Source organism: Acyrthosiphon pisum, chromosome A1, assembly GCF_005508785.2.
Source record: "Acyrthosiphon pisum isolate AL4f chromosome A1, pea_aphid_22Mar2018_4r6ur, whole genome shotgun sequence".
Taxonomy (NCBI): domain Eukaryota; kingdom Metazoa; phylum Arthropoda; class Insecta; order Hemiptera; family Aphididae; genus Acyrthosiphon; species Acyrthosiphon pisum.
Genome location: NC_042494.1, coordinates 122,622,541 through 122,649,089, shown reverse-complemented (window position 1 = coordinate 122,649,089; position 26,549 = coordinate 122,622,541). Strand labels below are relative to the sequence as shown.

The 26,549-nt window shown below is 31.9% G+C and overlaps 1 protein-coding gene across 2 annotated transcripts in view; it reads left to right on the top strand.

Moving 5' to 3' along the window:
- LOC100570719 overlaps window positions 1-26,339 on the top strand; it is a 48,268-nt gene extending 21,929 nt beyond the window's left edge. Inside the window, exons 1-8 of one of the 2 annotated variants that reach the window (XM_016804662.2) lie at window positions 8,278-8,916; window positions 14,432-14,634; window positions 16,035-16,230; window positions 16,371-16,588; window positions 17,174-17,423; window positions 21,282-21,473; window positions 21,703-21,863; window positions 25,581-26,339. In XM_016804662.2, coding sequence (XP_016660151.1) covers window positions 14,461-14,634; window positions 16,035-16,230; window positions 16,371-16,588; window positions 17,174-17,423; window positions 21,282-21,473; window positions 21,703-21,863; window positions 25,581-26,300 — 1,911 coding nt within the window. In that variant the 5' untranslated portion in view covers window positions 8,278-8,916; window positions 14,432-14,460 and the 3' untranslated portion in view covers window positions 26,301-26,339. Of the gene's footprint in view, window positions 1-8,277; window positions 8,917-14,431; window positions 14,635-16,034; window positions 16,231-16,370; window positions 16,589-17,173; window positions 17,424-21,281; window positions 21,474-21,702; window positions 21,864-25,580 lie in introns of those variants that run through there. The other variant, XM_003244716.4, reaches the window with a different exon arrangement.
- Window positions 26,340-26,549: the final 210 nt, after the last annotated feature.

Sequence of the window (26,549 nt, the reverse complement as noted above, 5' to 3'; positions counted from 1 at the left end):
TGTCCTAAAAGGTGATGATAGACACAAAAATAAAATAAAAAATAAAAAAACACATATCATTGTAAAATCAATACATTCATCGTTCCACTCAGAATCTAAAATATAATATAAAATAATGTGCCACAGTATAAAGATATGTACCACAGATTTTATTGGGATGTACCTATATTTAGTAGTTTTTCAAAAAATAAACATTATAGTTATATATATGGCGTGATACCAGTTCGCGTAGGTGTGCAGTGTACAACTTTCAGTCATCATCGCCGTGTAGGTACGCGTTAAAGTGTGGAAGTAACGTGTCATTATAGGTATCCAATAATAATATTATAGTGTACGGGTGTAAGCCGTCCGAGTTTTACTTTCCACTCGCTATTCCCGGGCTAGGTATATCATTATAATGTATGTTATATTAGTTATATACAACTTACTGCGGCAGCAATGTTGTGATTTTTCGCAAAACGAACTGTTTACAATATTTTGAACGCCTGCGATCCCGCGGCTATACTCTGACGTTTATATTGGTAAAAATATATAATCATATATAACACACTATACATAATATTATGGTAAATAACATTATAACAGTGTTTAATATTTATTTTAATGATAAGTTAAAACACTGACAAGTCACTGAGCCATGAGTACGTAGGAGTTCGCAATATTAAAGGCAAAAAAAATCGACTAAAAATATTATCAGCGACTCGTGTCTCAGTCGCCCAACTTCTAAGACTATTATGTTTGTGTTCCACCTGTTTGTCGTCTATGTGTGTTATAATTTATAATATATCGATAGAATACCTATATATTATATATTATAATATTATATAATCATCTATTAAGACGTACCTATACAATAACATTGATTTAATTATATTTTTGCAAAAATAAATCTGACGGTGCGTTATTTGTATTCTAGTGGATCTTGTCCTTTATAATTTATCTTCAACGATTTTATTTTCCAAGTACCTTACGTGGGAAGCCTATAAATCATTTCAAAGCTACTTCGCCGGACTCAAACATAGCGTGTTAGCTTTCAACTAAGACGTTTGACCGGCAATTTTTTCTTTCATTCAGACACAAACGATACTATATTTATTATTTTCTAATTGGACTGTTATCTGTATAAAATAATGTTTCAATTTAAATAATTAAACAGTAAGATGCTGACAGTTTATTATTTACTTTCTTATTTGAAATTGTATAGGTATTTATGTTTATCTAATTGTAAATTATACAATAATAAAAAATAAAAACAAATAATTAAAATATCACTTGATAAGATAGGTTTATTAATACTAGCTTTTTATGTTTCACATATTATATAAATAGAAATTTAAAAAATAATTTAAACTTCTTTTCATGTTGTATGCAGACTCCAGACAGTGATGGTATTATTTAATAATATTTTACAAAGTGCAACATTCCGTGTAATGTTATTAGACATATCGTTAACTTCTCGGCTCTTCCATATGGCATGGCGTGATAATGCACACCGTAATTGTGATAATATACAAGTGTTTGACGATGTGTATATAGAATACGTTATAATGGTAAAATAATGAATATTAGATAATTTTTGTTCACTCTCTAATAATAGTAGTTATGTTTTCATTGCCATATGGTTAGAAAATACATTATGATTTCATATAATATGATTCACTTCAAACGATATTAGTCGATTGTACTTATCTCAACTTGGCATACTTATAGTGGTTTACTTGTACATCATCGCACTTTCTACCGAAAATTGAATATACAATTTTTTTTTCTATCATCGAATCATAATAGTGACCTGAACTGAAAATCGTTCGGACTTGACCCGATCACACTCTCACTCGATCCTGCTGTCACTCTTCGATTTTTCCAGAGGTCAAATGTACCTATAATAACGATCTCCACGTGCGATCGCCACACCTCTGGAACAACGTGACGCGGCTTCTGGGCGGTTTATCAGAATATAAATCCGAATGAGAATGGACTAGATGTACATTATACGTTATATATTATTATTGCTGTAAGCGTTATTGTACAGTGTAATACGTCTGAGTAAATACCGTATGCAGTGTGATATATTATCTACACGTTTCTTGGAATAAAATAAATAATGTTGTGTAATAGATAATACAGATCTATATCATATACATAATACTGATCAATTATTGCTTCAAATTATACATAGTACCTATACGAATGGTAATATTAGCATTTAGCAAACATTAATTATTCATTCGTAGACCGTGGTCAATTAAATCGAATAATTATTCGTTATTCGTTTACTTGAATGTTTGATTGGACCGTTTACTTACTTATACTTACTGTACCCGATTACTTATGTGGGTGTATGTTAATCGGAACTCGAATTGCTTTGCCGTGTTGTAGTTATAAGTTTTAACAGAAAACTACAGTTTTCGTCAAAATAACAAAGAATTGCGTGTCAGATTTTCTATTTTAAACCCTGAAATGACCCTTCCCCCAAGTAGGCGCGCATTTGCACCCCAAAAGGGCAGATGTTTATGTCTAGCGGGGTGAAAGTGGGTGGGATCGTTGAATGTTAGTCTTATATTATTATTTACTAAACGCAGTTATTTTCAGTACTCCGTCAGTTACAAATCTTTAACGTCTCTATTTTTGAGTGCTCATAAAAGATTATCACATTTTTTTTTTATTGTATAAATTTAAATTTCACAACTTCTTTAAATGTGTCCATTTTAAAAATAATTTCTTCTTATTCGATTTAATTATTCTAAGATTATAATGTAATTTATCAAATCGTATACATTTTTAGTACATTTTGTCATGAATTAATTTCAAAATTATTCATATACCTATACGCATTTAATTTACTCTAATTAATTACGACTAATTATTATGGTAAGTTATAAAGTGTAATACATTATATTATTAAATATAAACTATTTATTTTGCATGTGCTTCTTTAGTTATTCCTCTCGGTTCATCTGATATTCAACTATTCTCTTAAATTTTCGTTATATTCCCACTATTGCCAATATTATTTCATAAATGTAATCCTCCAGCATTCTTATTTAACCGATTTTTTAAAGAGTACAATTTTAAACCATATTTTTTCTGTTATTTGTTGTGTCATGACATTATACTTGATAAAATAAATAATAAAAAACAACTAGCATATTTCGTTTAGTCACACCATTTATAACAAATCTCTACTTTTGTACAAGAATATAGAATAAGCTTTATAGAGAGTTGTTATAAAAGTTTTACTATGAAATGTTAAATTAATAAACATTAGATCAAGTTGTACATTATGAATACAATTTAGTATTTTCATCATTCATCAGAGTCCAATGTAGAATTAAAAATACGAATCATTCACAGTTTAAGGTAAATACGTGAAATTCTAATTTACATATTATAGGTATGAAATTAGTAGCCAACAATTTAAAAACTCTCACCAACTGTAAAGAATCATGTATAAATGTATAACAATGTTACTTTTTAAATGTACATTGTATAACTTATAAGGTGAATAAAATGATAAGCTAGTTCCTTGAAAAATACAAAAATATTATGCAATTTTCCTTTTGTTATAAATAGGTCCACACATACATAATAGTATAATACATTGGAATTTAAACGAGTTTATTGTTTTGGACATGAATAATACGTATAATTTAAATTCTCTGGGTGAGCCAATCGTCAAAATTATAAATTCCACTAGGTATATCTTTGCTATATTATAATATATGTCAATATATTACTTCAAATGAAATAATCGAAAAACGCAACAACAAATGTTTTGTCATTTATTTAAATATTTTATTCGACAAAAGTAATTGTTTCGAATAATGCAATATTGTATTTTTTATTTCTTTCCATAAACATGTCTTATAAATCATGCGTAACCTAGGTATATTATTCATATGGTTATAATTAAAATTTAAATATTATATTCTAGGTACATCATTAGTTAATTTATACATAATATATTATGAGTATTTATTAAATGTAATATTGTACATTTAAAATTTAGCGAAAAGTTATTATTTTTATAATTCTAAATAGGAAAAATATAGAACTTGATCGTTTTTACCACACGTTTAACCTTAAATTGCATTATATGTATATTGTATACCTACATAAAATATGTTGCGTACCTATTCGTCTGTCACGTTTTTAAATTTCCCTTAGAACAAAAATTCAACCGTATATATTATCATTTATTCATAAAATAGTCGTGTGTTAACTGTAATTATATAACATAATTGAGTGTAATTAAATTATCTCGGTGATGTCGTATACTCTATAATATGAATAATAACATTTTAAATTCATAATAATATAATATTATAATATCTGCGAGCTTGACTACAATTATTAGATTGTTTCAAGCGCGCGTTTCGTGTTCTCGCTTTTGACGTCGTGTGTGATGAAAAATAAATAAAATTACGTTACTTAAACGTGTCATATAATATTATACACGGGCACATGACACGTTTTAAAACAAATTCTGATCTCTTACAATCTGATGTGTACACATACACATACACAATATTATATAAATTATCGGCACGCTATCTCAAATAAATTATACTTATACTTGATACGTGTTTAATGTATATAATAAATATATAATATGATCGTCGTCTCGCACTCTCGCGTTGTACCTATGCGTATAGGTATTACGATCTCACGGAGATACCGTAGACGCCTCCCCGTATATAATTCGTGCGTTAAACTATATACCTACGTTGTAGCAGGTTGCAGGTTACCCTTTACCTATATTATATTATTATTATATTAATATATTGATATCGCGAAGACCACGTTATGGACATGTGTACAGTGTATACCTATATCGGTACACCTGCAGCTGTATAAACTGTATAAGAATCCAGCTAATACACATTTATATATTATTATATAGATACTATTACTACTATATATATTACGTCGCGTGTATCGTGCGTAGGTATTATACCTAATAATATTATATTAAATAAGGCGATGGTCGATGACCCGCCCAGGGTGCGCTCACTCGGATACCCCACCCCACTATTTCGATACGCGACTTAAGACATATTATTATACTTATCGAACGCGCGGAAATTAATCAATTCATCACCATTTACATATTACTATATAATATGCAATATGCATACACAGTACAGGTAGATACTTGCTGGCTGCTATAATATGCTAGTCGATGTAAAGTGTAAACTGCATAGAGCGATGCAGACGTTGTGGCATGCACGCGTCACTGCATAAATGTGGTAGGTAGCTATAAGCGAAATTTAGTAGCACCAGTCACTTGTGAACCTTTTTACTTAAATTTTTATCAATACGTTTAAGGATTAACTGTAAATACTATCTATGTTTCCAAATAAACTATGTTATTAATACTAGAAATTTAAACTACATAGGTACCTATATATAATATATATCTACTATATCTATAGATAAGGGATGACCTGCACCATGACATGGTCACCATGTTAAATTGTTGTTTAAATCCTTAAGGTCCAAACCCGCGGTGGGGTAGGGAGAAGTAATGCTTATGATGTTTACTTCATCCATACGTTAGCGATACCATACAAAAAAAAATCCAAATACCAAGTTCATTATATTATATTAGAAAAGTGGTTTTGCTAATAAATAAACTATTTGCGGGAGAAAAAAACCAATAAAAGACGACTATTATAACGATTCGAGAAACATAACGAATCGCATCGTCTGTCAGCTCCATATGATATATATTATTATTATAATCCTTCGCGTGTAATGGTACCCGGGCCCATTATTATTATTAGCGTTGTTATTATTATGTGTGCGGTGTGTGCCGAGACGAGACGCGATTGCCACAGCCACCACCACTGATACGAGATCGGTTTTACACCACGCCGGGCGAGGCCAACGCGTTTGTGTCGGCGGACCGTGAATGCCGCCGCCGTCAGTTGAAAAACCACATCCATAAACAGACAGCGAACAGAGCTACCGCCAGTATCCCTGTCTGGGACAATACTCTGCAGCTGCAGTCGTCGCTTACACCGCGCACTGTACCTAATATTAATAGTGAATCACGAGAACTATTATAAAATTATATTAAAAGCTTCAATTTCTATGTAACCAACCACGACGCACGAGGGGTAAAGACTTTTCCTATGATGGCTAAATGGTATTAAAATAATATATGGAACGATACGCGCTGCAGCTGGAGTATGTCGCAATACACGGTACATTTATAGCGGTTTACACAAGGTGATTCTTTTTCAAAGGTAAAAACTATAATTTTCTCGAAAATTGTATAAACGTTTTAAAAAATTTTTTTACACAATTTGAAAAATCATTATAAAGTTTGAACATTTTTGAAAAAAATATTATAGTTTTCCCATTTTTATCATTATCGTTGTTTACTTTTTGAATGACAGGCGTTCGTTTTTGATTTCACGTTCCAAACCATAATAATTTCTGGAAATTTCAATGTAAATAAATTTCGAAGCCCGGCTGCGCGCTAGTCCATTCCGATCATATTTACTTAAAATCCTTATAACCGATGGTTGACTATGGTCGACTAACCATTCGAAATTTCACTTTATGTACAGCATTTTACTCACGCTGTATTGTACGCATCGCTCTTGGCCGTAGCGAACCGCCAATACAGCTCGCGTATTATTTGATCTGTGTGTGTGTGCAGTATGCATTATGTTCTGGCGTCTTTGGTCGACAGCGGACAATGGCGGCGGGTTTGTTTTCGCACGCGACCTTGTCGGCGGAGGCAATGGTGTTAAATCCACGGCAGGCACGTCCGAAATACGCATGGCGTATACCGTTTTCCCATAAAGAGTTATGCACGCCGCCGTCGTCGAGTCATGACCGTTGTACGTAATATTTCTACGACGATGGTTGTGATCTGAGGACAAGTTTCCGAACAAAAACGGTAAACACTAAACACTATACATAATATTATTATATTGTATCACGGAAAATAGTACAGAATATAGGTTTAACACTCCCGGACTGCTTCGCAGCGGACAGCTCTACAAAAAATACTAATTTTCAGACAAATTGTATGTTATATAATTTAATACTAATATACTATACACATTACAATACAATATAACTTGAACAGAAATGCTCTGTAGTAAATCGATATTTTTCGAGCGTGATGTCTTTATTATATTATTGATTCACCGGTAAAGTAATCAGATGGACCGACATGCACGTATATTATAATATTACAGTATAACTACAGCTAAGATAGGTCGGCCAATTATGCAAATAGTAAACATGTCACGTGCATTCCATATAAATGTCTATTGTCCAGTCTTAACGGTAGTTTATCAATTTTTATGTTTAAGACAGATTTCACAAAGTTTTTTTTTAAATTTATATTGCTTCAAGGTTTCAACATCTAACATACCATTACAAGTTTGATAAATGTTTACATTTTATAAAATAATATAGGTATTGTAACTATTTGTTGTGTACTCGCGTGTAATATTAGTTAACAATATTGATTTTAGTGAGTAGTGATAAAAGGTTTAAAGTTTAAATGTTTAAAAAAATATTTAAATTAGTAGGTTTTGTGCACGTAATTATTTGTCATTCATTTTGTAAAGTTAAAATATCAAAACTAAGTCGAATCTGCTTATTTCTTAAAAACCCTTCACGCGCTGATCAACAGAAACATAATAGGTTAGATCTATTAGACCTATAATAGTGATGATCACTGCGGTCTGCGATTGCAATTTACTTATAATTAAGTAGGTACCTACGTGTTTGTTCGAACTTAAATTTAAACATTATTTCAGTTCTAGGTATATACGCTCGTCATCATAACTATTACCGCTATAACCTGTAAAAAACGTAACTCTTTGTGTTGTGGTATACCCATTATCAGTCCCTAAAATATACAAATTTTCGTACTAAACACATAGTCCCAAATCGGTCAAATCTAAATTATTTCTAGATAAACACTTAAAACACTAGTATACTATATACCACCGGTCTCTACTAAGCTGATAATAATAAAAATAACTACTCTCAATAACAATGAATAGCTTATAATAATAACTATAATAAGACGCAAAAACACAAAATATTGTTTACTGAGTATTTGTGTAGAATGTAGATTGTAGATAGGTAATAATTAAAATGTGGTTTAGCAAAAACCATTAAAATATAAAAAAAATGTGAAGATTTAAAATTATATACAATATTATTATAAAGGTTTAATTAGAATAACACACTTTTAAATTTCGTACTACACACTGCACTTTTCGTACTACACAATGTGTGTCAAAGTACACACAATTTTAGGGCTGCCCATTAAACAAAATATTTCGGTCTTACGTATATTATAATATAAAGAAAAAGTATAACGATAATCTGGAACATCTCTACGAGTCTACAGATATAGTTTTCTCAGCGAACTTACCGCCGCGTTGAATGGCGCAACACGGTGGGCCTTACTTCCTGAGTACCTATTAAAAACGATAACGCGGACATCATTATTGTTGTCGGAACGGATCCGACCGTGCTATGATGCCGGACGAGCCGTGAGCCACGCGTCCCGGTCGAGAGCTGTGCGCAGATGAAAGTCTTCGGATCTCGTGTTACGACTATAGGTATACACGACGACGAGTGTGTGTATAGTTCAAATCGGACACGTACCTAAGATGCAATATGTATATTTCGTATATATTGTACGGACGCCGTGCTCACGAGCAGCAGCGTGTAAACGGCACGAGATCAGTCTCAAATCGTCCGTCGTGTACGTGCGGCGCTCGGCGAACAGAAAATAAAAAATCGTCGCGGAGCTTTATAATTGAACGATTAAGTGTTTTGTGCGCCAAGACGATTCCGCGCGTGGACCGTGCAGGACGGATGTCGAATCCGAGGCCATTTACGACGACTCGGCGATGATCAAAAAAAAAAAATGTAATATAATATTATACATACACTTATGTAATATTTTATTACATATAGGCTTTGCATTGTTATCGTTTGCGCACTGAACAAGTCTGACAGTAAAGGTATAATATATTTTATATTGTGTGCAAATTCGTACGACGGCCACAGCGTACCTATATAATAAGAGCCAATAAATATATTGCATTTATGACTACAGGATTCAAGTTCAGCTGTACAAATAATTTGTGATTGTTATGTAAACATGATTTATTACACAGCCATGCTCTAAATCGAATTTCGTTTTAATTGAACAAACTAATCAATTTTAATCGACGATTGTTCTAAGACTCCGTGTAAGGTATTTTCCAATTAAATCCACGCACGCGGCCGGACTCGAGTCTTGCTTTGTACCGCGTTATGCCAAACTCTAATTGTTTATCACTTTCGTGCCGATATCAAATCCTCCTCGGGGTTATAACTTATAACCTATTCTCTATTGTGAAGCTGGTCCTATAATGTGTCAACACCGGCGAACTTTGAACGCAAACGACCTCTGCTGCTTATACGACCTCAACTCTATTGTTTTTTTTTTATTTACATCTTTATAGACATACATAATAATAATATAATATGTCAAATACCTCAATTATACTGCAGAAACGACATACGAAAGCACCTCTAGAGAAGGGAAAGACTTTTTTCTTCTAATAATTACCTACTATTATTATAGTACTACTAGAATAACAGTATCAAACTCAACGTAATATATTATGCGTGCCTATTATATAGGTATTATGTTTTATATTTTACTATTGCAGCTAACACATTTTTTCGAAAGTCTGTCGCGAGTATTATTATATTCTCATGCACTCGCCGTATGTATGCTATATAATATAGATTGAGACCGGTCCGCGGGTCTTTCGATCCGTCCGATACGAGATCGATCACACGTGGAGAGAGATTTGAAATTGGAGTTTCGCGCCAGTCGTGTGACGTGTGTTTCAGGGTCGACGCGGCTGTTTATCAGTATAATATAGATTAAGTATGGGTACCATAATAATATGTGGGTTCACGCGTTTCGTATAAGACCATTTTCAAGACATACGTGTAGAGTTAATCTGGCTTCGCAAATCGTATTTTTGTAGAGTGTGTGTGTATTTTCACTTTGCCTATATAATATGTTATTAATTTATTTTAGAATGTGCAGTATACTTATATATTGATATAATATAATATCGGAGCGATCACGGTCGTTCGATCGGAACAGAAAACAATACATAATAATAAAGTCTTATGGTCGCCTATTCAAGGTCGACGATCATAAACGTAAATATAATACCATTTAGTTGCTGTGTATAACATAATATTATATAGGTATTATTGCAGTGACAACTGATGACATTGCGTGGCTGCTGCGGTGGGCGTACCCACGCACACACACACACACACACACACACACACACACATTCAAAGAGGAAATAGGATATACCTCGGAGGGTTTCGTATATACGATATATATTACAGGGGGGCGCGTTCCTTCCTGCGCGCGTGTCCTGGCTGTGTCGCGCCTATACACATACACGACACTGCTGAGGTTTTGTGCTCGGCACGCGTTCACCCCGACAGCTGCGGTTTTTCCGAAAACCTATACACAACCAGTGCACAGATATATTATAGGTATACACTAAAATCGTGATTCAATTTCTGGTTGCAGTTTCGGCGTGAGGGAGAGTAGGGTTATAAAAAAATATGACTTACAATAGTGGTATTATATACATATAATATTATGTTGTTACTTGTTATACTGATAATCAAGCTATAGGGGATTATATTTTTGTTGTATCGTATATTACACTCATCACGTGCGTTGTACTCGTTTACGTTCGATATTAAAGAATATTTTAATAGTTATAACGTACTTTTATACGATTATATTATTATAATATATGAGTAATGGGTACCGTACATAGTTGTATTTTGTTCAAATTGTATACCTATACACGGGTTTCATCAAGAAATGCACAACCGACACGCAACGTAAACAATGTAATCTATGTATTTATAATATATATATTTGTATTGTCGAATAGTAAATTACTTTTACTTAAAAGTTAAAGTCCATTAGTCTATTGCATTAACGTAGCGCCGAAAACCTTCAACGAAACATTATTTCGATGATTCAAATCGGTAAATAAACGAAATTACAATATGATATAGTACATTGTAGTGTCTATTAATTTTTTTTTTAAATGTTTACATGATCAAAAAAATATTTAATAATTATTACATTGTACTCGATAACCTATTTACATACAATAAGTCCATAATACCTATAGGCATATATATGTTTTTAAATTAATGATATGTGAAAAATATTTATAAGTTCCACTTTAACTTTTACTACCTAGTAATTTTTAAATATATATTTTAATAGCAGAAAAATGTTTTTAAATTAAAAGAATATTAATATGTAGAGAAATATGTTATATTATTATTATGATTTGTTACATAGGTAGTGAATAGTTTTAGAAGGTTAAAAACTAATATAATATTTATATTTAATATTATAAAACATTAACATTTATATTATAGTGTTTCGTATATATTTAGCTTTATTGCCTATAAAATCAAATACTCGATTTTTTTTCGTCTCATCATCGCTTGTACAACAATCTTGTATGTTTAAAATCCTTATTTATCATTGTATATATAAGTGAAAAATCCATTGAAACGCAGAATACCTACCTACCTATAATATATGTGAATGTTACGAAACAGATTTTTGTTTCCAGTTGAACCATTATAAAAAGACAAAATGACGTAAAGTGCACATTATGAGACGCGGTCCTGATGAATAGCTCACATCTATATGACCTAAATGCATCCAAGCAGATGGTTTAATGTTTCATAAACGAACACTACCGATCACCTCCATAAATATATTATAAAAAAAAATGTGCTATGATATTTAAACAGCTGTGCTGTAAAACATTTATTATTATACATAAAAAGGGCACGCTCCCCCGTTCGATAGTTTTCTATAAAATAGTATGATGAGTACAATATTAATTCATGTATAGGTTTAGCACGTGTTCAAGCCAAGCGATGTTTTCAAGTAAAACTAACGACTAACCGAGAGTAAATGATTATACTTAAATACTTTTATATGAATACAGATGATTGCAGATATACATATGTAATGTTATGTTTCGTAATAATAATTATTTCCTAGTGAGAGGTGATTAAAGACTGCAGTGTATAGGGAAAGATCCCCACGTATGATTGTTCGAGTCGGTGCATTTGTCTAATAAATTAAATCATCAAAAGATAAACGATTTATCCACAACATTAAAACGTTGAAAATAGCTCTATCATTAAATGAAAATTAATAATTCTTAATCATAATTTATTCCGAATAGATATAGGTTATACCTGTCATGCTTATATTATACACCGTTTAGATGTTCTCTGTTGTAGTGATATAATAATATAATAATACGTTTTAAATTTTTGTCGTTTGCTAATTTCATGGTTTTATAATTATAATTTTATTATTATTTGATTCGACAAATCCATAGGTTTTATTTCTTGGCATTTAATAACAATATGCAGAAACTATATTGCTATACTATTTTGTTTTACAAAAACAGAAAAACAGAAAAATCTAATATGAATAATATAAACAATAATATATATACAGAATAATAACTATATATGCGTTATAATATGTACCTTTATACATCCGACTTTCCACGTCGTATTCATACAATCACAGTCGTGTGTGACCATATATGTATGATGCATATAATATATTTATGTAAGGTGATTAAAGGGGGGGGGGGGGGGGTAGTGGACACATGCATAATATAATATGATATGACGTGATGCAAATCCTAGTGCAGGATAAATATGTACACGGAACGACTTATAAATTCAATGTTTATGGTTCACGAATCGAAAACAAATCTACTTATATAGGATTGTTATTCTGTTGTCTGTATAAAGAAATTGCTTGTACAATTTTTTATTTTTTAAACACGCGTTTCCAGGTGAAATTTGTGTCAGAATGCGTACCGCGTGCAGAGTGCGGATGTATATATAAATTTAATATAGCGCTCTGAAAAAATAATTACAAAGTAGGTAAATAAATAGTAATAATAGTAGTAATAAATGAGCCATAATAGATATATATATGGTTATAAAAATAATAATACAAAACCTATAACTTAACCCTCCATTGCAATGGTCTTGTACAGCACGAGTTGCTCGTAAAAGAAACAATATGACTCGAGCATGGACAATAAAAATTATAATATTTAATTTAAATGTTGTATTTCGAGAATTTCGACGTTCATTGTATAGTCGTTTTCGTAACAGTGGTATATTATTTATATATTATACTTAGGTACTTCATGTCGTAAATTTACGTAAACCGTCGTGGTCGCGTTCCCTTAGCTACATATTTACGGAATTTAACTGTACCTGTACTACCTATATAATATATAGATACTAACAAATTGTGAATTATGCCGTTTGCCGAGTGTGATTCCCAACGGAATCGGTCATCGTCGCAGTGCATAGGCACAGTCTCGTGTCGTATCCAGTTTCCCGTGGAGTTCCCGGAGTAACAAAAACTCCGACTCGTGAAAGTCAAGCACTACGCGCGTGATGTGTTTTCTTTGAATCAAAATTTAATAATAACGTAACGCGTCGCGCTAATGGAGTTGAATAGGATAATATATTATTTATACCTTATGTATTGGATATCGATACATAATATTATATTCTATAACGGATAATATACATATACGGCTTAAACCTACGTGGAGCGTGTTGTTATCACGGCGGTATTTAAAAAGAAAAAACACGATCGATACGAGCGCTCGTGTATGTATGTGTATAATATAATATATTTGTGCAAAATGTGAAAGTCAAGCGTACCTGCAGCAGCCTATATGCGAGTGCGTACGTTTTTTTATTTCGATATTTCGCATCAATGGAGGAAACGAGGGTATAATAATATTATATGTACTGCAGGACGACGAAGGAACGGCTCGTACGTGAAACCAGTTTGTATATAAAACTTGTCTACCGGCAAAATATATTCTATTGGCTATACTTCAATATAATATAATATGTAAATATAATATACCATGAGGATGGATATATATATATTATATACATAAACATTAAATATTTATGTATATTATAAATTCGTTAAATATGTTATATGTGCCGAGTATAAAAATATGTATGTACCTATACATTAATACACTGCAACAATGTAACATATAATATTTAATACAATAGATGTCATCTTATATCTTATATTATACTTATACGATACGCCAAACGACCAAACTTATCCGTATATAGGTATATACCGCACCATCCCGCGCTTGCAGGCGTTAATAATATTAAGTACAGAGACTTTAACGACCGCGCCGCGATGCTTTAAACCACACGTAGCTGCAGGAATTTAACATGACGCCGTAAAAATAATAAATAATAAAATGTTGAACATGACTGTTATTGTTGACAGATTGGTGCTATCGTCGTGATTATTGAACGATGAGCGCTCGCAGCAGCATCAGGATCAAAAGTCCCGTGGGATGCAGATGCCACTACATACTGAAACGATGTATGGCCATCCATCTGCAGAAACAGTCGCTAGTCCGGTACGTCCCGCAACAAGCGGAAACTTCACCGTATTGGATGTACGACAATGGGTACCTAATATTCCAGGCAAGTACATTCAATTATAGCATATTATATCTAACATAATAGCATAATATGTATGCTAGAATTTGAAGCCCTTTATTCGATATATTATACTTATATTAGTCGCGCCGTTGCGGTCTTCGGCGATTTAACAATAATAAATTTATAGAATTGTATAAGGATATTGATGATGTACCTATATAGTATTCTCTTAAATGTTTTTGTTTTAAATTTTTATACCGTCAGTGTATAATTTCGTAAAACCTGCACAGTCGTCGTCATCGTCATATAGCCGGTATATTTATATATACCTACGACGCGTAAACTCGCTTCATCAGCTCGCATCCAAACGCATCTCATTTGAATATATTATTAATTATTTTATACTATTTTCGGGTTTTTATATTATTATTATTGCGTTTTTAGATCCGTAGATTTTTGTAGTTGTTGTTTTCGTTGAGTTTTGTGTAATAACTTTTTACTGCATCTCATAAAATGTTTCTATACATCGCTAAACGACTAAACCAACATACAATATTATATGTTACATATTACATTTTATAATAATGCTTAAAAATAGGTATACCCAAATTATACGAATGTTTACCATTTTTTCATTAGCAGTATATAAGGTATAATAAAAGTATATAAGACACAATATCATGTTTTCGGTCTAACGAGTACCTGCTGCAACTATAATAATATATACCTTTACAAAATATTGTGTTCCCGATAGATTGCGTGAGTATAGCTTACAGGCATCTATATTGGTCGTTATACGGTCAAGCTCCATACATAATATAATACGACTTAATTTACATCTTATAAGTGGCGTAAAAATAGGTACATATTTATCGTCGAATTTCAATCTGAATTTTATCTTAAAATTATTCGCTACATCCGTGAAAAATTTTAAAACGAAATAAACAGGTACGTGTTCAAGAATAGAATACTATAATATAGGTTCTACGTGTTCTACAGTTGTATCTATACCGACCGTAGATATAATGAGATTCATTTAACGGACGCGCAATCAATATCTATAGAGTACCTACGCGCCTATAATGCCTACTCATTTATTATTTATTATACTATTTACATTGTTCTGATATTCTTTTCGTAATGACTAACAATCATTAAAATACAACTTACTGTCTAATTGTGCGTGCTATTTTCTATAATACTACAGTGTCATGATGGAATTCTTAAATAGTTAAATAGATTATTATAAATTATAATGTATTGTCTGCTGAGCATATATACCCTATTGTATATTTACGCATATTATAAGTATAGCTACTCTTGCTGCGTTTATTCTATCTATGTAAATTATGTATTTACACGCGAATGTACGAATTATATTATAATCCGTGGTTTACCTACGCTAAATTCAAATTTATTTCACGATAAACGTTTGATTTTAGAGCTTTTTGGAATCGAATCTAAAATGTGTCTGGAATCGAAGTCTCGTGGAAGCGATGCAAGTGGTCAAATACGAGGGATACGTATCACCGGGAGTGCTGTTGCTCACTGGTGATCCGTGCTCCATGGAGGTAATACGAGGCGCCTGGTGTCGTAATGTGCTCAGGCCACCGAACAGTTACGTGATCACTAAAATAGGTAAGACGATAATTATGATATATTATTATCATGTTATATAGCATGCCTATAATGTAAAATAGTATATAATATGACAATTCATGTACCCAAACGCATGAATTATACATACAATATTATATAGATACGTTTGTTTTTTTCAGGCGACGTGGAAGACTGTGTAGTGGAGGATTTGAACCAAGGACAATTTACGCCGTTATCCGAAGCCCTATGCCTAGTCATACTGGAGCTAACCAGCGCAAACCAAAATGCCACAATTGACACTGTGCGTTCAGCTCTTAAAATATTTTTCTCCAACATACAACCGCCGGCCGAACACATTATCTACGACGCGATGGTCAATCTCATGTCCGATAATAAGGTATATATTAAAGTGTAAAAAAATATTTTAATCCGATTAAATTTAATATAATTATTATACTTGATGCCTATATCCTGAAAACATCTCAACATTTTACAAACTTTCTATTTTCCGTTTTTTAGTCACATGAAATTCTTATAATTTAAACGTTTTTATCGTGTAATTGTTATGCATTAGAATAAATAATATCATTAATTGTAATTTTATTCATAGGTGACTTTGTTAAAATTCTATAATTGTGCCTAGGTAGTAGGTATTACAGTTTTATGAGATAAAAGTAAAAACAGTTTTATTTTAACTGTACTGTGATTAATTACGAAGAACATACAATTAGGTAGATATATAATAATATAATATGATATAGGTAATGTAAAATCTGCAAATCGATAGGAAATTATGTTTTTAACTTAATATATTATCGGCCTTGAATGAAATAAATAGTATCTGATATTGCTTCATGAGATACGTTTATATACTTATATACATAATATTATCCATGGTTCTATCAGAAAATTCCCTCATAAACCGGTTTCATCTGAATTATTGTTCGGGCAACTCAATGTAATATAATGGAATTTTATATAGATATACCAGACCTCCAGGGGTTACTTTGTTGTGACGCCGGAGGTGCAGCGACTAGTAGGTTCAGCGACCGCTAGCCCTGCACACAGCTTGCGGTTGGGAGGAAGTAGTCGGTACAGCCCAAGCAAAAAAGGGTTCTTGATGTCTACGGAAGAAGCGTACGTGAAGGTTCACGGTGATATAGAGACCTTAAGAGACGGCGACCAAACTCATCAAAACATACAAACCAATTTGGCAGACATCATATCTGGCGGTGAGTTTAAACACCGACTGATTTTTAAAACGTCGAATTACTAGATTATATTAATTTTATTCCCTGAGCTGTTGTTTTTAGCAACAGAGATTTCTATAATATATTATAAACAATAATGGTATTAATTATCATCTTCTTTTTGTATTTAATCTCATTTATCAATCACTGCAATATTGAATATATAATATATACTATTATAAGATACTTGTATATAAATAGGTGCATATTTTGGTGTACTGGAACGTCTTAAATTAATAAAAAAAATGTTTAATCTTAATACGATAGGTAAGTTGAATAGAAGTCTTTCAAATATAGAACGGAAATCTATAATTGGTTTAAACATTTTTTTTTAATAACAATATAAAATTGGCTGCTACATAACTCGGTCGATCGGAAACGTATACTGTGGAGTGTGAGACACTATTAGCAATATTTTGTGCCGAGTGCCGACAAAATGAAAACAAAAAGGTGAACGTCGGATGCCAAACGTGTCAACAACATTCATCATTCATCAAGTGCCCCTTAATACGTGATAAAAAGATTGAAAAACGTGCCGTTACTTACCTCTCCCCGCCCCTATCCATACACACACAGGGCAACGCCGACATTGGGACGTTTTTGTTGCTAAACAGGTGAAAGGACTAGATTTTATTTAAAACTATACAATATGTATACTCGTCCATTTATAATATGCGACACACGAATTACCGTTGTAAAAACATATTTTTTTCACTATCATTAATCTGCAATCAAGTTTAACCCATATAATATTATTATTATTATTATAAACTGTGATTTGTTTGTTTCATTGTAATTTTCCGTTTTGCGGCCGACAAACATATAATATATTAGGTAGGCGTAAGTGGCGGGACAAGGCTATGGGGCCAAACCACTTGACATAAAATCTCTACAAAAGTATCGATCCTCTGCTTTAAACTATAATATAAAATATATACTATAATATGCCTACTATCGAGTACCTATATCTTCTATAAAGGTATACAAACTAAAGTAACAACTGAATCCAAGTATATACCTATATATTATATAATTGTAGTATTATGCTTTTCATTTTACATTTTTACTTTTTCAGTACACCCACAACGAAAATACTTTATATTTTATTATATGATTAATTTAATACAATAGGTATAGTTGGAGAAGCATCTCTCAGCGTACTTACTGCTGATCCCGAGTTATGAGGATCGCATGTAGATACTACTATACTAGCTACACCATATTTGAACTTCGGTGGTTCGCAACTCGTTAGTCCTATAATATACAATATATTTATTATATTTTTATAGGAGCTATTTAATGGTTTGATATTTTCAAATTTATTAGTTTAAAATTTTCACTTGTTCAAAAAACTTGAAAATGTAATACAAGGTTCCTCATAACTAGAGAGCGGATCTTTAGGATTTTACATATTTTTATTGGCTTTATGCAGCTTTACGAGAGTGAAAAATGTGGACGATTTATCCATCACAGAGTTCGCAGGAAAAAATTTATTTTGCAGCATATTATTATTAAAGCATATTTTGGACATTAGAGAATATTTAGCCTATTTTTCATATTTTAGAATATTTCCTATTATTGTTCATAAAAATATCATATATATTGTTAATTTATCAATTTGTGATTTTTCCAACAACAATTTTTTCTAGGAAAAAAATATTTCATATTATAAAAATGATAAAAATTAAAAATCATTCAATTATCGACTTGTTTGTAATAAAATTGGTAATGTTGATCATTCTGTTATTCTCAATCCATTATCGTACCATAGATTATAAATTTATAATATAATAGATCGTATTTGATAACTGATAACGCGATAAGAATGATTTTTAATAATTTATTTTTTATATATATATATACCTATTTCATTATATTCATTATTCATATATCTATGAACTGTTTTGTATTTTTTATAATTAAATATTTTACGTTACAAAAGGAATGGTGGATAAGTTATTTATTGTTTTTATTGAACTATTTTCGAAAAAAAAAACATATTATTTGCATATTTATAAGTTTAAAGCATATTTAGAGAATATTTTAGGGTTTTTTTAGAGCATATTAGCATCATATTTTAAGCTTTTAAGAACCTAAAAATCCGCTCTTTACTCATAACTTATAAGTTGTTGTTATTGAAAATTAAAAAAAAATTTGAGCATAAATCCACAATAATTTTTTATGAGTTTCTAATGTTAAAATTTTGAGAAGATTCGTCAAAATCATGAAAATTTGCAAATTATTTAAGTTATAAGTTAATAATAATTTGTCTTTTTATATCAAAGATTTGAAAATTTAATTTAAGATTCCTCATAAGTTTGTCTACCTTAAACAAAAAATAAATGTCTACTGGGAAGTCAAATTTAATTTTTATGAGCTTATGAAGTTCAAATTATTATGACATTGGATATCACTAGGTTTCTCAGGGAACTACTAAAGTAAATACTGGAAATTTACACCACATGTTTATTTTATAATTTTCTATACTTGATAAACTTTTCAAAACATTTTGACACGTTTAGAGCTATTTACGGACATTTCAAATTTAATATTTGAAATATTTTTAGTTTTTTTTTCTATAAATGTCAATAATTGTTATTTGTTAGGTCAATATAAGTTTAAAAATGAAATACAAGGCTCCTCGCATGTTGTTACAATAGTAACTTAAAAATATTAAAAATACATAGTCATGATTTTTTTATAAGCGTTTAAAGTTCACATTTGAATCAAATTAAAAATTTGCAAATTATTTTGTAGTTAATAAATAATAGTTTTTATAGTTTATAATTAATTGTTCAATAGCATTTGTATAGCTAAGAATTTAAAATGTATAAAATGGTTCATGCAGAATCATGATGTAAACAAAAATCCTAAAACATAGTTTTTTTGTAGACATGTTGAGTTAAAATTTGGCCGAAATTAGATATTTAAAGTTTAAACAAATAATAACGATTTTAGTTGTTTTGTTGTCATTAAAAAGTGCGTATTAATTTTATTCCTAGGTACTTGAAACCCCTTGACCCCCCCCCCCTTGTAACTAGCAGGCCGATATTGGGCTGGGTATGGGCTAGTTTTGGGCCTTCATATAGTAGCTAATAGGTAATATATTTAGGTATCCTTCTACATAATATGTATTAATTATTTAGTCATTACTCATTGTAATCTCTCTAAAAAAAATAGATTATTTATGTCTATGATAGTAACCTATGATACTAACTAGTAAGTATACAATTATGTAAAAAGGCTATTTATTTGTATTGAGACAAAAATGCAATTTTTTAATAATAATAATACTTTATTGGCCACCATATTATGTAGTTACATAATACAGTTTAAACAAAATTTTCGAGTATAATGGCCCAACCCACCACTGAGGAAAACCTTTTACTGGTGAAATTGGAGTATTAATAAAAATCCTAAGTAATTAAAATAATATAAACATTAAAAATTGATTTGAAAAAGATTGTTATTATAATTTAATTAAAGTTAATTAGATTCACATCATATACACTGTGCTTCAAATATTTAGGTTATGAATTAGCCAAATGTTAACATACTTTTTGTATTTTTTATACATATAATTGTAATGTAATTGTTAGTGAGTGGTTTTTTTAGTTTTATTGTGGCCCCCCTCCCCTCAAAAAATGAAATGACACCACTGCTGTTGTTACTCGTAACCTTGATTTTTACGTCATAAAATTTAGCGTTTACTCTCGAAAAATTAAGATGCATAAATAAATTTATAAATGTCCCACTGACCACATATTATGATATAATATTGTAAAATATGATAGGTAGGTACATAATCTATAGTAATATGACGATTGGTTGTTTGCGCAGGTAATTCGGACGATAAAACGCTGTCACCCAGGAAGGATGTATCCGGTGAGAGACTGGGTAGGCGCAACTCGCTCAGGACCAACTCAGCGTCCCGCCGCTTGCAAGCCACACTGCAACGGAGCGGTTCGATGAGACAGATATCGAACAAAAACAAAACGGACGAATACTACGGTGGCGTGTCGGTGGAACCGAGTGAGTACCGCTGCTGACGATCCTACATAATGTTAATAATAATATTATTATAATATCGTGTAGGTAATCAATGACTGTACTACGCTCATATAGTCATATTATTATTTATGAGTTATGACTATAATATAGTGAGTCATACACTATAATACTATGAGCGTGTCAAATAATAATTATATTAATACGGCGCAGTGAGTATATAATATAATATTCGTCGGTGTGTTATTCGCAGAAAAGTCGCCGGGTATTTTTTCGAGACTGTTCGGCAGCCGAAGATCGAGTTCCAAATCCCGAAAGTCCAATAACTATTGTTGTGCCACTCAGTTCCCTCCGGATGAATGGTTCAACAAAAGCGTACAACCACAACACTCGATATCCACACAAACGGAGAAGGTATTTATGCTATAATGGTATTATGTACACATATATTATTATGTAGGTGCATACTGCATTACATAATATTATTATAATCTGACTTGTTTTAGAAACGTCATTAATCAATTCGAATTACTTAAAACACCGAAAAACCAAAATGCGTCACATTTCGTATTTTCGTTTATGATATTATATTATAATATTGGTAGTCCACTAGTCTGTAATATCAAGTTTCTTTCCCATATTTTTGACAAGTCACGTATTGGTGGACTTTATAATAACTAATGTATCTAAAATAAAAATGTATTTATTTTATGCACACGAGTATAAATGCATGACGTAGTATGATTATAATTGCAACCAATAGGTATAACGTAAATATAGATCTCAACTTGAACTCGTATCAATTTCAAGTAGCAAATGTAAGTCAATATAATAACAATGATTTGCTCATTTTTATAATATTATTGTCACATAATCTCTATAGTTTGTTTCGTTTAAAATTTGAATATGGCCCAGAAAGCTGAAACTTTGTGTGATGTCGAAACAAGTTTAAGCTGTTACACAATATTCGACTATTCCAGCCACCGATAATATTCATTTTTAAAAATTTGAAACGTCATCTATTGCAGCATGTAGGTAAATATGAAATGTGTTATTCAACAAAATGTATCATCCAATGTTAATCGCTTAGGTATGCTTAGTAAATAATAGTACCTACATAAATAATAGGTGCAGCATACTGCATAGTGCATACGAATCGGTATACGACAGTTTACAGATCACCTATGATGATAAACAAGTCAAAATCTATGATTTTCCTTACGTGTTTTTCTACTTTTAATTGTATAAATTAATTCTAGCCCTTGAGTAGCTCCAATAACATCGTCATTTATTATTATATTAATTATATCAAGGACTGCAGTGACCGTTACAAACAGCCTCACACTAAGATTTCAGTTAGGTTATACCGAATACCACGCGCAGTTATTTCATTTTTTTTACGTATATATTATTATTTGTTGATGATTGGTTCAATGGCATGTCAATGGCACCCTATATAGGCTATATAACAACTAACAAGTAACAACCAAACAATATTTTAATAATATATTATATATGAGTAGGTAGGTAGGTACGTAAAAATAATTCGTTTTTCGTTCGTTGCGTAGTCGTAAATACCTATTAGTCACCCATCCGAGATTTAACAACCTTTGACGGCGTTCATGTATGATCAGCCTCGTCACTTATTACTCGTTACTTATCGGCATTTCGATATCCAGTAATTCCAGTTTTATAATATGCTCATATCACCTATATTATAAACATTATACATAGGTACGTATACCGTATACGATATGTTATATAAAATGTTTTAATACAATATTTTACGTCCTCGGTATATCTTACTAAAACTAAATATAATAATTTATTTTTATTTATGAGTTTATTACTTTATACTGTAGGGTATAATATTACATACGACATACAACAAAACTATATACTGTTGGGAAATAGGTCGTTGTTAAAATAATTGTTTAGATCTCGAAACGACTTTTTCTATATTATGCATATTATGTATGTAATAAGTACCTAGTCTTTACGTAATTATATCAAATATTAATCCATAAAGGTTGAAATTACATTGGAAAAATATATTTATATATATAATATATAAGTAGTAATATAGTATAGGTACCTATATGGCTATATTATATACACCAAGTTATAGCTATCTACTCATGAATGAATAATAATATAATTATCTTTAATAAGGCGTTCGATAATGAGTATACAATTATGATTAATTGTATAGCAGGGTTGGACGATTTCGGAATCATTGAATTGTTGATTCATTTGTGGCTTAAAATACAAGTCACGATTTATTGACATTAGACTACCTACAACTATTCTAATCCCAATTTAGCAACTTTCATAACCAAAATCTCCAGCAGTCTTCCGCGAAAGTGTTTAATCATTTCTAATTGATAATAATAATTGTCATTGGTGCATAGGACGTCAACATGCTCATTTTTTTTTTATTTATAACTTGTTGGTAAGAGTCAAAAGTTTCAGTAGGTACCTAGATATATCCAGTGTGTCCTGTACTATAAACGCTGATACAGTAAGGATCGGAGAAGCTTGAACAATAATTATAGTACTCATGGCCTAAAAATATTTTCGATATTAATATCATTATTTTATTGTTACAATTGTAACAGTCTATTTAGAATTTTATATCTATGTGTATGATTATTTAGTAGAGTACATAATTTTATTAAGACAGAAGTCAGCGATTATTAGGTTGGTAGGTATTATTATTATTTAAATTTAATGATATTTTTAATCGCCAGTAAGAAAAGTCGAATACCGAATAATACGAAGTATTCCCGTTATTATATACGATTAGAATATCATCGCAAAGAGTATTCGTAGGTAGATAGCCAGCGCCATTAGTTTTGTTGTCTCAGAACTACAAGAAGGGGGAGAGGCCGTGTTTCTTTGATGTAATAATTTTTTTTATGACATGCAAGTCATTCCACAATTAAAGTTTAACCTGCTACAGTGACATATAGTACGTCATAAATATATATGTAATATGTATATATATAGTGAGTAGTGACGTTAATACAAATGTACAATGGCGTATACGGTATAAAATTTATACCTATATCAACACAACAAAATATTACAACTTATTATACAAATGTTTAAAAATTCAAGAAAACCGTACACTGTCTTATCGTACATACAGCGTCTCTGCGAGCATTAATTCAATAAAAATGCGAATGTTACTGATGTGTTAGTTAATCAGTTTACTGTTTACACTTAGATTGATCAATAAAATAATAAGTACCTATGCTGTATGATCGTGATTCTTATAACCTAACCTTGTTATGGTCAAAACTCAACTTTGATCTTGAGACATAATATGAGTTTTCATTTAGTGTCAAAAATAAAAATAAAATCGTTATCGTTTTCCAATTAGTTGATACATTCTTCACCCTGCAAATCGCTTAGAATCTAAAAATTATTTATTTATAAGACATTTCAAAATTAAAACCACAATCATTTTTTTATGTTTTTCAGTTTTTGTGGAAACAAACTGCCTAATAACGTAACTTTTACAAGCTTTTTTTAAAAATCGTTTCGATAGTGACGTGGATAGTAGGTTAGTAGGACTTTCTGGGTCAACATTGAAGGGCTGCGTGAAGTTGGCCCTGCTGCAGTGTCCTAGTCTTCGATAACTATCATACATTAGCACTTACAATTCGTTACCTAGTTCTAAAAATGGCATTGACCATTGTAAATTCTTGCAAACTACTTGCTAATTCAATAATAATTTAAAAAATCTTTAAATTAAGTTGAAAGGCCAACTTTATGGACATGGTAGTGCCGTAGTGGTATTAATATTATTGTTAAGACATTTTTAAAAAAATACAATTATAAACAGATAAAAGTATCAGATTGCAAACTGTTGTTAATTTTGTTTATTAAATTATCACATTAAAAAGCATATACCTCGTCTTAGTTTTAGTATAAATATTTTATTCTTTCCTAGTTGTATGCCTCTCCTGCAATAAAATATACGCATTTAACGATGCGTGCAACATTATATGATTATAGTGTGTATGTATAAAATGTATAATAAAATAAATGAAGACTGTCCTATATAGAAAATTTGATATACAATATTGCATTAAAACATTAAAATTTGTAAAATTTTGCGTGCAGGACGAAGACGACTGTAAGGCGAAACAACAGTGGCCGGCTCCGAGGTTGACGAGGAGCGCAACGCTGCCGAGGAAATCGAGAGCCGTCACGGCGGGTCCGTCGTCGTTGGCCTGCAGCAGTGGTGTCGACGGTTGCGGCAGCTGTCACGCAGACAAGACGCCCGCCGCAGCCAAGAAGACATACCCGTCAAGCGGTTCGTCCGGATACAACTCGTTGCCCCGGATGAACGGCGGCCGGAAGTCAGGCAGCGTCAAGAACTCGCCGTCGTCAGAACTGTCGTACAAGATCGCCGCCGCAGCCAAAGCAGAAAACGGCGACGCGTCTTGCAAACCAGACACGCCGACCGGCCACGGCAGCAACTTCGATTCGAGTTACAGCTGCGACGAGATATCCGTCAACGACTCGTCCATCACGCTCACGGTGGTCGCGACGCCGCCCGCTAAGCCCAAGACGGCCGCGGACTTGCGCCGGGAATACTTCCGGGGCTTGAGCAAGTACGGTACGGCTGCCACCAACGGAAGCTGCAGCACGACCGGTGGCGTCCGCAGTAAAGACCACCACCAACAGCAGCAGCCACAGCAACAGCAGAAGCAGCAGCAGCAACAGCAACAGCACCTGCAGCAGAAGTACTTCAACCGCAGTGGTGGCAGCGGGCGTGATAAACAGGCGATCGCCGCGAGTCTGCACAAATACCTCGACAACGCGTGTAAAATCAAATGACGGAAATTCACCCCCCCCCCCCCCCCCCCCCATCACCCCAACACAATACAACACTCGCCCGTTTTTCTCCTTATAACAACATCGTATATAGTAGTCGTTATTATATAATATATTATTATTTCTTCTTGGATGGACATTATTGCATCGTCGACCGTCGTATATACAACGACCGTTGTATACCTACGACCTACCTATTATACAGCAAACAACTTATAATATACTAACACGACGTATATTAATAATTTTCAT